This window comes from Manacus candei, unplaced genomic scaffold, assembly GCF_025592945.1.
Source record: "Manacus candei isolate 608988 ecotype Guabito, Panama unplaced genomic scaffold, ASM2559294v1 h1tg000035l, whole genome shotgun sequence".
Lineage (NCBI taxonomy): Eukaryota > Metazoa > Chordata > Aves > Passeriformes > Pipridae > Manacus > Manacus candei.
Window position 1 is genome coordinate 9373890 of NW_026138083.1, and position 13877 is coordinate 9387766.

At 41.2% G+C, this 13877-nt stretch overlaps 1 protein-coding gene across 3 annotated transcripts in view; it reads right to left on the reverse strand.

The window, feature by feature from the left end:
• Window positions 1-13877, reverse strand: part of TTBK1 (tau tubulin kinase 1) — a 108600-nt gene that overhangs the window by 80656 nt on the left and 14067 nt on the right. For 2 of the 3 annotated variants that reach the window (XM_051793029.1, XM_051793030.1), the window contains exons 2-3: window positions 12204-12362; window positions 4559-4706 (exon numbers count right to left, since the gene is read on the reverse strand). In XM_051793029.1, the coding sequence (XP_051648989.1) occupies window positions 4559-4706; window positions 12204-12311 (256 nt within the window). In that variant the 5' untranslated portion in view covers window positions 12312-12362. Of the gene's footprint in view, window positions 1-4558; window positions 4707-12203; window positions 12363-12496; window positions 12820-13877 lie in introns of those variants that run through there. The other variant, XM_051793028.1, reaches the window with a different exon arrangement.

The following is a 13877-nucleotide window of genomic DNA, read 5'->3' on the forward strand; positions in this document are numbered from 1 at the left end:
TGAGGTTTTACAGCAAGTCCCCATACTGCCTTCAATCATCACAACTAACGTGTGTCAGTGTTCAAAGAGTGGCTTTGGGTCATGTAAGGTTTTCTGAGCAAATGGACCCAGAAGTTCCATTTCAAGTGTACACCAAATAGTCTCCAAATCCTAAAGCAAACCAACAAATGGTGCCTCAGACAGGGGGCAGATTAAAACTAACTCAAAGCAAAATTTCCCAAATACATGAAGTTTATAGTGTAAAATCCCCAATATATCTTATCTTTTTTCCTGTTTTTACTTTATTATCCCTACGCTTACCAACTACAGGCACACATTTCTTAGTGCTTTCCACCATTAATTTTTCCTATAATTTTGTACTTGCATGTATATAAGAACCTATGACTGCAAAAGTCTATTCTCTAATGTGGTTCCTTGGACTCTTCACAACACCTGGTAGCTGGGAACTGCAGAGCAGCCTTCTTCAAGGAAGGAATATTTTCTGATCCTCCAGGTAAACTTAGTCCTGCATATTCCATCCACAGAAGGGACAGATAGGCCAAAGATAGTCATGTCTGACAGCAGTGACAAGCAACTCCTGTAGTTAGGCCAAAAGGGTTGCTCAGGCTGCTGTTGATAAACAGCAGAGGACTTCACCTACAGCAGACAGTGGGTAAACACATAGTGTGATCTCAAGTAAAAGAGAGATCCAAGTTCATAAGCTGTAGTTGCCTTAATGCCACCACATGGTGAAGATTTGGAAAGAAAGACTTGTTTTCATGGAAGGGGCCTGGCATCATGGGTGATCGCATCTGCTTCTGTTGCAATGAGGATATCAGTAAAATCAGGTGCTGGGGAGGGTGCAGGCCTCCTTCAGCAGCAAGGACAGCAGTACACATTGTGATACTGAGGTCAACATTCCTAATGCTACCAAAAAGAATGCAACTTCCCTGTTCCCCCAAGCAAGTTTTCTCAACACAGAGAAAACAGCTTTGGTTCAACAGTGTCAGAAGACAAATGTAAGCCAAACAGTGCTTGACAAGGATGAAAATAAAAATGCTATCTCGTGGTGCTCTGATTAGAATTGACCAGATAGAGTGGCACCAGAGAGAATGTCCTGAGCCCTGCAAGTCCAGCCTGAACAAGGAAATATTCTACAGCAACTGTGTGGGACCAAAAGGTTTTGATTTTGACTAACACAGTCCATGGAATGCAAGAAAAAGACAAAAACTTCTTGAGTAAAGGCACAACAGGACAACCGAGAGCTTCAGCTCATCAGCTGCTTGAGCAAGAAACCTTATAAGCTGACTTCTCAATTGTGTTTTACCCAAAGCACAAAAGGGCACCATTGCTGATGTTTCCCACACTCAAGACAGTAAACAGATTTGGAATTTTAGCCAGAAGATGATCTGTGATCCTTGCAATTAACAGTGCAAGTCAGAAAGAATTTTGCCTTTGGGAAACATAATAATATCTAAACACTGAAAGAAAAAGCAACATACAGCTAGAAAAATCAAATCAAGTATGAGCAGAACAGAATGACACTACAGAGCAGTTAAGAGATACTGACATGCCCACACGTGATCTCAGATGGCCAAGCACAAGTATCTCAGAATCATTTGTTTTGGAAGGGACCTCTTGAGATCATCTAGCCCACCTCCTTGTCCAAGCAGAGACAGCTAGAGCATCTTGTCCAGGGCCACATGCAGGTGAGTTTTCAATATCTCCAAGGACAGAGACACAACCATCCCTCTAGGTAACCTGTGCCAGCATTTGACCACCCTCAGAGCAGAAAACTACACACAGTGTTTATTAGAAGGAACACAGATTCTCTCGAGGAGTCATTACCTGCTTAGTTCCCCAGTTGTTCTGTGTGACTGCTAGTGCAAACAGGACACTGTGAGGGGCCTACCTGCAGCTGTGTTCCTTATGTGGCTATTCCACAAAGTGTCCCAGAAAGCCTAACTGTTGGCAACAGCCTGCACTCCATACCGATCAGGAGCTACTGCACTGACAAGTCAGGCTGTACCCAAACCAGGTCCTGAGGTAGGTCTGCAGTATGGGCTAATGGCCAGTCTTCTCTATCCCAAACTCTGCCAAGCTCTAGCAACTTGCTAGACTCTTGATTACAAGCTCTGAAAAGAGCAGCAGCTCGTTAGTCCTTTAAGGTTGCTGTGACATCTAAATAGAAAACAATAAAGGTTACTATTTAAGGGGGACTGCAATGTTCAGTTCTACTAGAAAAATACAGAGGAATTTTAGACAACACTGTTCCCTTACTTTTCATCTAGAAACCCATGAAATGACTATATCACCTGTGGTAATACCACCAACTTCCTCCATCCACCAACTGTTGGATAAAGGCAGCATCTCCCTTTCTGAAATGTTTCTCACCTCTTTGCAACACTCTTAGTGAAAACATACACAATACACGATTCCCAACGCTCTCAACCCAATTTCTTATTTTAACTTTATCATTTATTTCTGTAAAGCATTTGGGGATTAACCTTGAACCCAAAAAAGCTAGATTCTTCACAGAACAGCTTGATTTGTAAAAATGTGGTTTAAGTAATGTGTCATTCTTAAATGCAGGATAGATGATGCGTAGCCAAATCTGCTTCTTTGGTCTTTTCTGTCCCTTAATGTTTACTAACTGCTTTGCCAGGGGACTTGTCCTAATTCCACACACCACCACTCCCTCTTCCCAATTACAGCATCATGCTGTGTACAAATGTGGGTGTTTTTTCAAGCATTTGGTATTCTCAACTATTTTCCAGAAATAAACACTGGCAGTACACATGTATTAGTCAATGCCTTGCACATTTTCTGATGCTAGTCCTCACTTGGTGATTTCAGGTCACACTTTTCAAGCATTCTCTGCCCTGGATATAATACATATTGACACTAACTAGCATGATAGCATTTTCTCTTGGCACTATAATATCTATCATTCTGCACAGTCATACCTTCAACTCAATTCAGAGCATTCCAAGTGTACAACCAAATTAAAAAATCTCAATCACTGCCTTGGCTTGCCCTCACTCCACTGTTTTCAGACCTCAAACACCTGATTTGCTGTTCTTTGGGAGCTTGTGTATCCAAGCCTTTCACATATCAACAGCAAGATTCCTCTAACAATCTGGGTTGATTTCTCCTTTACACAGATCAGCTGCATCTATTACAACACAGTGTATTAAAAAGAGGCCTATCAGTCCTTCTCTTAGGTGATCTGAAACGTGGAAAACAATTTGACCTTCAAAAATAATTCAATGACTTTTACCCAGAGGCAATCTGTCACAAATATTAAGTAACCCGTCTCACAAGACTGGCAACAGTCTCACCCTCTAATTCAATCATATCTCTGGAGATTTTGTACAAGAGAAGAGGTATAGACACAAACATAAGGCCACAACACTATCTCTGAAGCATGAGCCCTAGTGATAGGGCTCCTAATCCCTGCTTCAACAGAAGGGGATTCCTCAGACCAAGTGGGAATCCTGCAAAAAGGAACATCCCTTCAGAAGCGTATTATACTAGAACATAGAAACTGTTCCTGTCAATAGCTGGCCTTGCCTTAACGAGGAAATTATGCAAAATGCACTTCAGCAAACAGCAGTTCTCAGTCCCTCAAAGGCAAATTGGGAAATTCCTTGTTCACATCCTCCCATAGCAATTAGTTTTTAGTAGAAGACCCCTTTACTGTTCCTTCAGCCAGGAACAACTCCAGCAAGACAGCTCCCTTGCACCCTTTGGTGTTAAAATGCATCTCATCACAATTGCAAGAGCCTTTGGGATACTGGCTGGTTTCTTTCACCCTAGACTTTAAAGATCAGCAAATGAAGTTTTAACTTTTAGCCCTATTTATTACAGTTTCATCTCACCAAACAGAAAACAGCACCCTGATATAAAGCAAGTCCCTCTTCAGTGTAGTATCTTCGATGGCAGCAGGGCTGGATATGAGCCAAGGAAGGCTCCCATTTTGCTGCTTCCCAGTCAGTTTGAAATCTGCTTATAAGCTTTGCCAGGTTCAGCTATAGAAATTGATGGCCCCAAGGCTGACTTCCACATCCAAACCAATATAAAGCTGTGTTAGAAAAAATTAAGAATAGACACATCACTTTACACTTTGCCCTCAGAACAGTGAGGTAATGAAAAATTAGCTAATTGTCAGTTTCCCTATACTTTGTCTTATCCACTTTTTGCACTCATCTACTAGTCAACCATTTTCCTTGGAGACTCCATCACGCTTAGAGTGCTCCCGGTCCTCTGTGAGGCAATCAGCTAACCTCATTTCCTAGTTAGATGCTGGTTCCTCTATTTCTTATTTTCTAATCAGTATCACTAGATTGCAGAGACCAGTGTACTAGTAATGCAGTTGAAGTCTACTCATTGTTCTTATAGCCTGGCAGACAAAAGTAGTCCCTGTTGTTGGAACTCACTGGAGTGAGCTGAATGACTTAACATAACATTACATATAGATGAAAGCTGAAGAGAAAATTATAAAAACCATTTGCAACTTCAGATTCTAGTTGTTAACACGCACAGTAACTTAGCGCTTCCAAAGGCCTTTCTGCCTTACCTTGCAGCTTTTTCAGGACAGCCACTTCCATCTTGAGAACTTGCTTGGGCTGCTGGGCTGATTCTACCTTCAAGGCCACGTTCTCACGGGTCAGCAAATCCATCGCCTCATAGATCTCCCCAAAGCCACCACCACCAATCTTCTTCAACTAGAAAAGTACAAAGAGATTTGGTACAATGTACATGACAGAGAACACCAAATTGGCTCCCACAAAGCCAGGCACTAGCTTCTTAACTGTGTAGAGAGAACCAGTTCAGTTCCCAATCTGTGCTGTGGCTGAATCCCTTCACTGCACAGCTAGGCAAAAGTCCAGCTACCCACTTGACTGTGCTATGTATAAATTCTTTGCTGTAACAACAAAGAACAAGCCTAGCAACTAATGACATGTGATACATCTAAAAGCAAAGGATAATGCCTATTATCTCTGCAATGTTCCTGCCAAAATTCAAGGAAAGACACTTCAAGGATGTAGCAGAACCACTATTCAGACCATGTTAGATAAAAACTGTCATTCCCTCTCAACAAATACATTTCTGCAGTAAAACATAACCATGGTAGTTGGAACTAAGAAATAAGTTAAATGAAGTTTACATGTCATTCAAAGGATTTTAAACACAGAACAAAACATCCACAGGAATATTTTACAAGATACTTGACCTTCTCCGCTAGTGAAGTTGCTTCATTGTCACATTTCAGTGAACTGTCAACTGTATTACCTCAAAATAGTTGCATACAAGCCACCCGTAGAGCTTCATTGTTTCTCATTCTCTTGCTCTATTTATTTAATTTTTAGTTTGACGCCCAACAAAATTATGCTCTTTGTATCTCTGAGCAAAATTAAAGACTGTTTCACAATAGGATTTCACTATTTCAGCTGACATAAACTCAAAGCTAAAGAAGTCTAAGTTCCAGCATATTTGATATGTACCTACTAGAGAGAGATCATCTGCCTGTTCTAGAGTAGCCTCCCACTCAAGAGAGCAAATCGGGATCCTCTGCCTTTCCTGGAAGGTGATTCCTTGATCCTCCTTCTGCTGAGACTTGACAGCATATGTGCATATATTTATATATGAGCATGTATAAGACAGACTTCTAATGTGTTGCAAGTGTCAATGTGCAAGTGCCAGGAAAATTATTATATATTGGTTTCTCTTGGATACATTTAAAGCATACTGTGCTGTCCAGGAAGAAATTCAAGTTTACAGCAAAGATAGATCAGGGTTCCCTTGATCTGCTTAGCACTTGTTCACTGAACCTAGCTGCAGCCCTTCCTTTCAGCATTTTGTGTTCCCTCTGTGTTAGCAACTGCTCTGGAAACCCTGAATGCTGCTTCTTTCCAACAGCAGCAATAACACTTCAAGAGAAAAAGATGTTTCAGTCACACAAACATGGATCTTACATAATGTTTAATGAGGTTTAGATGATATATTAGTGTCTTCTGCACCACAGAAGGCCTGTCCAGTTTGCTGAACAAAGGGCCCTGCCTACCCAGGGCAGGGTTTTTTCTTCCTAAGGTGACCCAAAATCATTTGCTTTACTGACTTGCAGGTCAAGAAAAACAGTTCCACATGAAGAAGGAAATATTTTCCATATTAAGAGCCTGGCTGTCGTCTCTGAAGCTATTTCTTGATAACCCTACGAAAGCTGCTATCCAGAGCCATTCTTCTTTTTGACATTTTTCCTCACAACCTTCCACTGGGCTAAACAGGCGTATGCATACAGCCCAATAACTAGGTCACCACATATTAATCATAAATAATTACAGTGCAGTCCTATTTCTACTTGGAAATTCACACTAAGTTAGCTGGCTATTAAAAATCTTTCTATCGAAACAATACTACATTTGGCACAGCATCAATATGCCAGCTAATACCTCAGGATTCAGTACACAAGATCTTCTGTTGCCTGATGTATTAATGGCACAAGAGAAAGGGAAAGGGACAGTGAAAAGCTACAGAAGGCAAAAAGTTTAGTTGGGGTCTGGAAGGACTTTGAGAAAGACTGAAAAACTCTCAGTTGGAACATGGGTAACATAACAAGCAAAAGTCAACAGTAATAAATACAGCACAGCATAGCTGGGATGGAGAAGAAATACAGGCTACCCAAACATTTCAGTGGGTACATAATTCAAGAAATGGATCTGGGGAGAAAAATTGCTGAGCCAGCACAGGCACACATAATGATCTTTTTCCATTCACTGGCCCTAAAAGGGACACAGTTGTCAAAATGCAAAAGTACTACAATACAAATGGAACAACACAGTAATATGATTAGGATAGTGGCACTATCAGGATCTGTAGGAAGGTCTAGTCACATACAATGAAAATATTGAACACCTTGCTGCTAGAGGCTCTCACTGAGTTAGAAGTCATTCATTTCAGGAGTAAAAGAATGATCAGGAGCCTGGAAAAACTAAGGACAGACTAGGACTACTACCTCAGAAAAAGCAAAAGAATGTGTGCGTCAGAGAAGCAGGTTCAGGAAGAAAAGTACAATATTGAGACTGCACACCTGGGAAAACAGCCAATTCAGAAGAAATGTAAAAGTCTATAGAGAAACAAATGTGAGATGACATGAGATCAAGATCGGAGCTTCTGCTGAATCAGCAAACTGATTTTATACACACATTCCAGCCAATGGAATGCTGTCAAAGCTGCCTTTGCTTCCTCACATCCTTTCTTACCCTCTCATGGAAATTATTCTCAGGCATACTTTTCCCAGCAAATCAGATGGTTCTATTCAACATTACCAGCACTGCCATCCTCCTTGATTTTTCAGCAACATCCAGAGGCCACCAGCAGCCATTTCCTTTTCTTTGTTGCAAAGGAAGTTGTTGCAACTCAAGGTCTTGGCTGAGGTCAGGGGCTTATGACACAAGCATTTCCTCATTGCTTGGGTATTCTGTGGGAGATCACTAAGGTGAACACAGCACAGGCTTCTGCTGGACACAGAGAAGAGATGGGCATATACCACTCAAAAAACCCAAACCCAATAACGATACCACAAACACAAAGTCAAAAAAGAGAATGAAACATCTAACTAGAATGACCTAAGTTGCAATCACGAGTCATCAGCCCATGCTAAGCCTCACTGCCCCAGGAATATTCTGTTCTCATCGTTTCCTACCTTCCACCAGCCCATTTACTGTTAAGATTGGGATACGGGCTGACAAAACCAGCAGGACTCATTCTACCTAAATGCACAGGCCCCTGTGCATGAGTCGAGTGGCCAGGTTTCCATTACAGGCTGTGAGGTCAAGTGAACAGTTCATCTGATCAAACACAGGTTTGGACTCGGGCATAGACAATCAGTAGTTACACAGGACACAAATGGCTCCCTTTGAAGTCTCCTTTAAATATTATGAAATATTTTGGATTTATCCTGAAAAAGCCTCTAGTAGTACAATCCTCCAGAGCCTATAAAAATCCAACAACAACAACACACAGCCTTCTCACTAAGCAGAATCAGTATTCTCAGAGAGACAGTTCAAAAAACCAAGGCAACACACAACTCCAACCAAAAATAGCTTTGAATTACAAATTTAATCTTTTATTTCAGAAGCATATATGACACCACTGCTCTAAACAAAGTCTGCCTTCCAAGGATATTATATAAAGACCAGACCTTCCCAGGATAACCAAGGCAGGAGTGGTTCAGTCTCAGGGTCGGTGGCAGGGTCAAGGAACAAGAATGTGTGCTCTGAATCCAAAGCAAAGGACCAAACAAAAAGCCAGCGATCTATAGTGAACTCAGCCAGGGTCAAGGCTGTCATCCATAGGCTTCAAATGTTTGACAAGGTCAAACAATTACTACTGTTACTGCCTTTTAGGAGCACTCACATAGTCAAGCCTGCAACTCCTGTAGCCCAACTCAATGGGCTCCTTGATTCAGAAATTGCTAGAAGGCCTCATCTGACTTAACAGGTGAGGATGAGTTGAGTTGACCTACATTCATCAAACTCTCAAGAGTCCACTCAACTTGCTCAAAAGGACTGGATCTGATCTCCAGGGAAATGAACTCATGTATAACAGGCATGTGACTGAGCCATGAACTGAGAAGGCAATTAAGAAGCCAACCAGCCACATTCTAAAACATCTGAAAACTTCTCAAAGCCCACTTAAAGCAATTCAGAGTGAGACCAAAACAGGCCCCAAGACTGAAAAAGAACCTTCCTTGTCCCAAATTCCCTCTTGGAATCATAAATGGTCCTTGTGAGCCAGACAAGGTAAAGAGTTCACAAAAGTGTGTAGGACTTCCAGCAAGGTTTCCAAAATAAACAGGAGAGCTTCAGTTCAAGAACTTCAGAAACCTTAAAGAAAACAAAGCATAGATTGCACCTAGCAAAAGAACATGTACATGAGTCAACACTTATATTCAAAGCTCAGTGCAGAAGCTGCCAACTCTGTCTTGCTAATAAGTCTCAGTTGTGAATCCCCAATAAAAAGCATTTAGGTGAAACAAAGAGATACATCAATTCAGCTTTAAGGCATCCACGTTTATCCCTAGTTCAAAGCAAGCACAAGTTATGGTTGTCTTTGTTCCCTCCCCTGAACAAAGCTCTTCACACCATTCAGAGCACATGTGGATCAAGTCACCCTCTGGGACTCAGTAAAAGTCGTGTGGTCCCAGTACTGTCTAAATTTCATCCAGTGAAAGCATCAAAACTATCCGCAAGTAACAAATGATGACTCAAAAGAATATTTCTTCTAAGTCCAAAAGTTTTGATAAAAACCATAAGCACTGCTTGTCCATGTCTTTTTTCATAAGTAAGAACAAAAATCTTACTGCTGTCAGACAGCCAAATTTTACTGACTTCGAGTGACAGGAAAATGAACAACCAAGAGGCCAACTGCAGAGAATTAACATCTTCATTTGTCAAAGCTTTGTCAACCAGCATATAGGAAGAGAGGAGGAAAGGAATTCAATGAATACATTACACCAAACTAAAATTAGAAATTGGCTCAATACTGGGAGTATATCAGCACTAAGAGCTACAAGGTTCAAGCAGATGCCCAGTCAGAGACAATCACAATGGGAGGACAAATTACACAGAAAACCTTCTGGCAGCTGCACCCCAGCACCACATAAATATGCCACACACCTGCTTGAGCAGGATCCATCACCCACAGCAAAGCTTGGACTGTACAGCTTGCACACTGTGGGTTAGATTTAGAGGTCTGTGATGTAATGTTACAGCTGTATGCTCGCTTTAAGGTGCAGTCCCTTTTTCCTCTGTCACTTGATCCTATGCTATCCCTTTCCTTGGGCCAAAAGAGGTATTTTCATAGCTTTTCCAGATTACTTCGAGCCCCACACAGCTTGATTCTGACTGGTCCCACACCAACATCAAGCACAGCAAGGGGACAGCACAGAAGGCCTGCCTAAAAGGAATGTGCACCTTGCACTTCTTTGGTGGGGGGGAATGACTGTTCAATGAAGGCTGACAATGCTGAACTCAGCTAGCACAAAGCCAAATTCCCAGCTCTACTCAGAGGTGGTAATAAGAATTTCTCATTGCTATTTACAGCCTTTAGCAAGGCATGTCATTTCTCAGAGCCTTCAAAGTGGGGCAGTGACCTTACTGCAGTATTGAAGGCTACTGTGAGCCAATATTACAAAACATAAAAGGCTATTCCTCTAGTTTGAGGTAGTTATTGACAATACAGCTACACATTTTTATCTTTTCTAAGGCAGAATTAGTGGGTAGACCTTCTAGATGTCCCCAGTCACAGATTCAGGCAACAGCGAAGCACTGAACCCCACATTTAGGACCTCTACCAACTTGAAAATTAGTTTGAAATGTTCCCCTGTGAGCATAACTTAGCATATTTTAGACATTACTTGTAGCTTTTGGTGCTTTTAAGAGTTCTGCTGTTTCCCAGAACAAAGTTACTTTGTTTAGACCGTGTTTCAAAAATACTGCCATCATTTACAGATGGTTTAGCACAGCTGTCTATGAAGGAGAAACTCGAAGTTTGATGAATAGGCAATGGTACAAGCCAAAGCTAGCTAGGGTAAAGGAAAATAGAGAATCACAGAATCACAGAATTGTTAGGGTTGGAAGAGACCTCTGGAGATCACTTAGTCCAACCCCCCCACCAAGGTAAGGTCATTTAGAGCAGGTTACACAGGAACGTGTCCAGGCGGGTTTTGAAGGCGTCTAGAGAGGGAGACTCCACAACTTCCCTGGGCAGCCTGTTCAGTGCTCTGCCTTCCTCAGTGTAAAGAAGTTCTTCCTCATGTTGAAGAATGAGTGTTTGCCAGCATGCTCTTAAACCAAAGGCATCAGGAGAGTGTCTAAATTCAGCTTTGCAAAAAAACGTGAACCAATCTGACCAAATTGTAGGCTCTGGGGAAATTTCCATTTGTGCAGGGAGGGACAGACAAAAGCTGCAACCTGTATTTTCTGAGATGTTGGTAAGCACAGAGCATGTTTCGAGTTCTACATGTCAGTTCACTTGCACATGTATCATCCTTCTAAAACGAGTATATGTGCTCCAGACTAGAGCTGCAAGAGTACAGCAAGACTTTCCTTCAGCTGTGCCAGAAAGCTTTGGGATGGGGATAGAGGTTGTCTCCATTTTGGTGTCTAATCACAGAGGAAATTGAGATTCTCCATTTCCTCTCAAGAAGCAAGGACAATGAAGAGCAGTTTGAATGGCTTAAATATAAATAGGCTGTTCAGGGATAGGTCAGACAGAAAAGTGAAGGCTGTGGAGAAAGCAGGAAGCAAAGTGAAGAGAGGCAGGAAATGGGAGAGCAAAAAGAACAGAGCAAGGTTGACCTGTGCAGGTCAACTACATTAAGTCTAATGAAAGGATAATGTATTGTCTGATGTAGGTTGGTGAAAATAACCTATCCACAGCCTGGAACTGAATTCAGAGTCCTGAATTTTTTTAGTCCTCTGCTCTTCACATTCCACTGCAAAACTCGCAGGGCCACTGTACCACAGCTAGTCAGCACAGAGAACGACTTAGTGCTACCACTACAAATCACTTGTACTTCAAAGTAGCAAGGCTTCTGCTGTGAGATTAGGGATTCAGATAGTGCTGGTATTCCAGGTTAAAAATGAAGACAATGACAAACACAGGATTTAAATTTTTTTTCAGCATCTTAAAAGCCAAGCCCATCCAGCTTGCACAACAGATGAGACAGTTGTCCCATGAAGAAATAAAACTCTTAACAATGATATAATTTTTAAAAGTATCCTAATAAATTTACACAGATGTTGTACCAGCTAGTTAATCATGGAATTTCTGACTTTTGAAGTAGCTGACATTCCAACCCTACACATTTGGACTTATATTATTTTATTGTAATGTATTTTATTTATAGACTTGTCTGCAGTATTCTTGGGCACAGCAACTCAAAATCTAAGTTCTCACTAAAAAAATTACTCAGCCTGCTGCAACAGTTCAATCCTACCTAAAAATCCTTGGCAAGTTTAGTGCTCTGAAAATACCAGACAGTCTAAAAACCACTAGAGTGATAACAACCTTCTTGCAGTATCTTGCTAACATGTTGAATCATACCACTCCGCTGTTGCTTGCCAGAGGCCAGGATTAAGTAGACAAGTTATTGTACTACTACAGGAGGAGGAGGTCTGTTTGAGCCATTAAAGAAGCACAAAGCTGGAGCTACTCACCACTTTCCAACGATCTTTGACCACGTAATTGGCCGGAAGAATGTCGACCTGTTCCCCTCCACCACTCATGTTTGGTTCGTCCTTGATGACTGCTGCTAGGCACTGCATTTGCCAGCCAGAGAGTATTTTAGTAGCTCCCAATTTAAATGAGCCATTTATCTGGGGAAAAAAAGGGGCAGGGGGAACAAATGACAAAATTATTAGAGGTCGCAATATAAGTACATGCTACATTTCCACGGGTTTTGCATAGGACTAAAAGAGAACCAGTCTCTTAGGAAAGAAAAGGAACTCACCTCACACACACCTGAGCTCACTCCATGCCCAACCTGACAGACACAACCATGCTTCAAGTCAGCAGCACACACTAAAAGGGTGACAGTTATCAGCTACACCGTCCTGCAGTCCAGTGCTCTTGGGTCTGACAGTCAACAACACATAGAGAACCTAATACCAAAATGTTGCAAGGGCTGTTATTGCTACCAGGCAAAAAGGTCTTGCTTTAGCAGAGCAGCTGCTACCTGGGCAGTTTTTATGGATTTCATTGGATGACATCCAACACAAATCGGAAAGGTTTGCCAGGTGTTGCATTCAATAATCCTAAAAGCATCTGAATAGGGTAGAAGGCCTTTACAGAGCCAGGATTACAGACACATCACTGTAATGAACAGCCAAGCATAGAAGATGGGGACTGTTAGAAAAGGTTGAAGCCATGTATATATTAGTCCTCCTCATAGCATACACATGGTGCTAAAGATGATCAAATTAAAATACAGAGAAATAACTTATGCCTATGGTGTTTCTCTTCTACCTCATGCCCTTTTTTCCTGCTTTTATATGGAGCTCCAGCTAGCCTATGCTGAAATTAATTTTGTTTTAAGTTTTTTGGTTATGTATCTTCTATAAAAGTGACTTTCCAAAACACATTAACTCTGCTTTCCTGGAAGAAAATTAATTGAAAAGGGACTAATAAAAGATCTTCCTAAGATATTTTACTGGCTTTAGAAGTAGGCTGGGTCTTTTACTAAGCATGGATCTTGGACAAATATTTCCTATTTGTCCTTCCCCCAAAATAGGAAATATCTTCCTTCCTAAAAATGAGTGTTACTGTAGCACTCTGGTTGCAGACTTAAATTAGATTAACAACAGAAATACCAATTTTTAAAAAGTACTAAAGCCGGTCATTCAACCCTTACACTTCTTTGGGCCTAAAAAAAAGGAAAAAGTCACCAGGTAATTTTGAGCTCAAGTAGAGAAAAGAACTCATTCCCTACAATAAAAGGACTCAGAGGGAAAGCTAGAAAGTGACCAGCATGTAGTATGCAAAAGGAAGCAGAGACAGAAGTATGTCAAAAGCACAAGACATAAACAATGATCAAACAAAACATGAACAAAAGATCTCAAAGAGATCTTATACAAATCTTCACAAAAGATTTCACTCTAGATATAGAAGATAACTACATGGAAAAAAATAGCAGTAGACTAAGTAAGAGGACTGCTGAGAAATGTTCATGAAATCCAACATCTGCTAAAGGATAATCAAAATTATAGAAGAGAAATAGGAAAAATCTGAATATTAAAGAGATTCAGAAGAAAGGTAGTGCAAAATGTTCCAAATTCTCAGTGAAAGAGTCCTGCATCTGTGTGGGGCAGCTGCCCTTTCAATCACCAGGTATT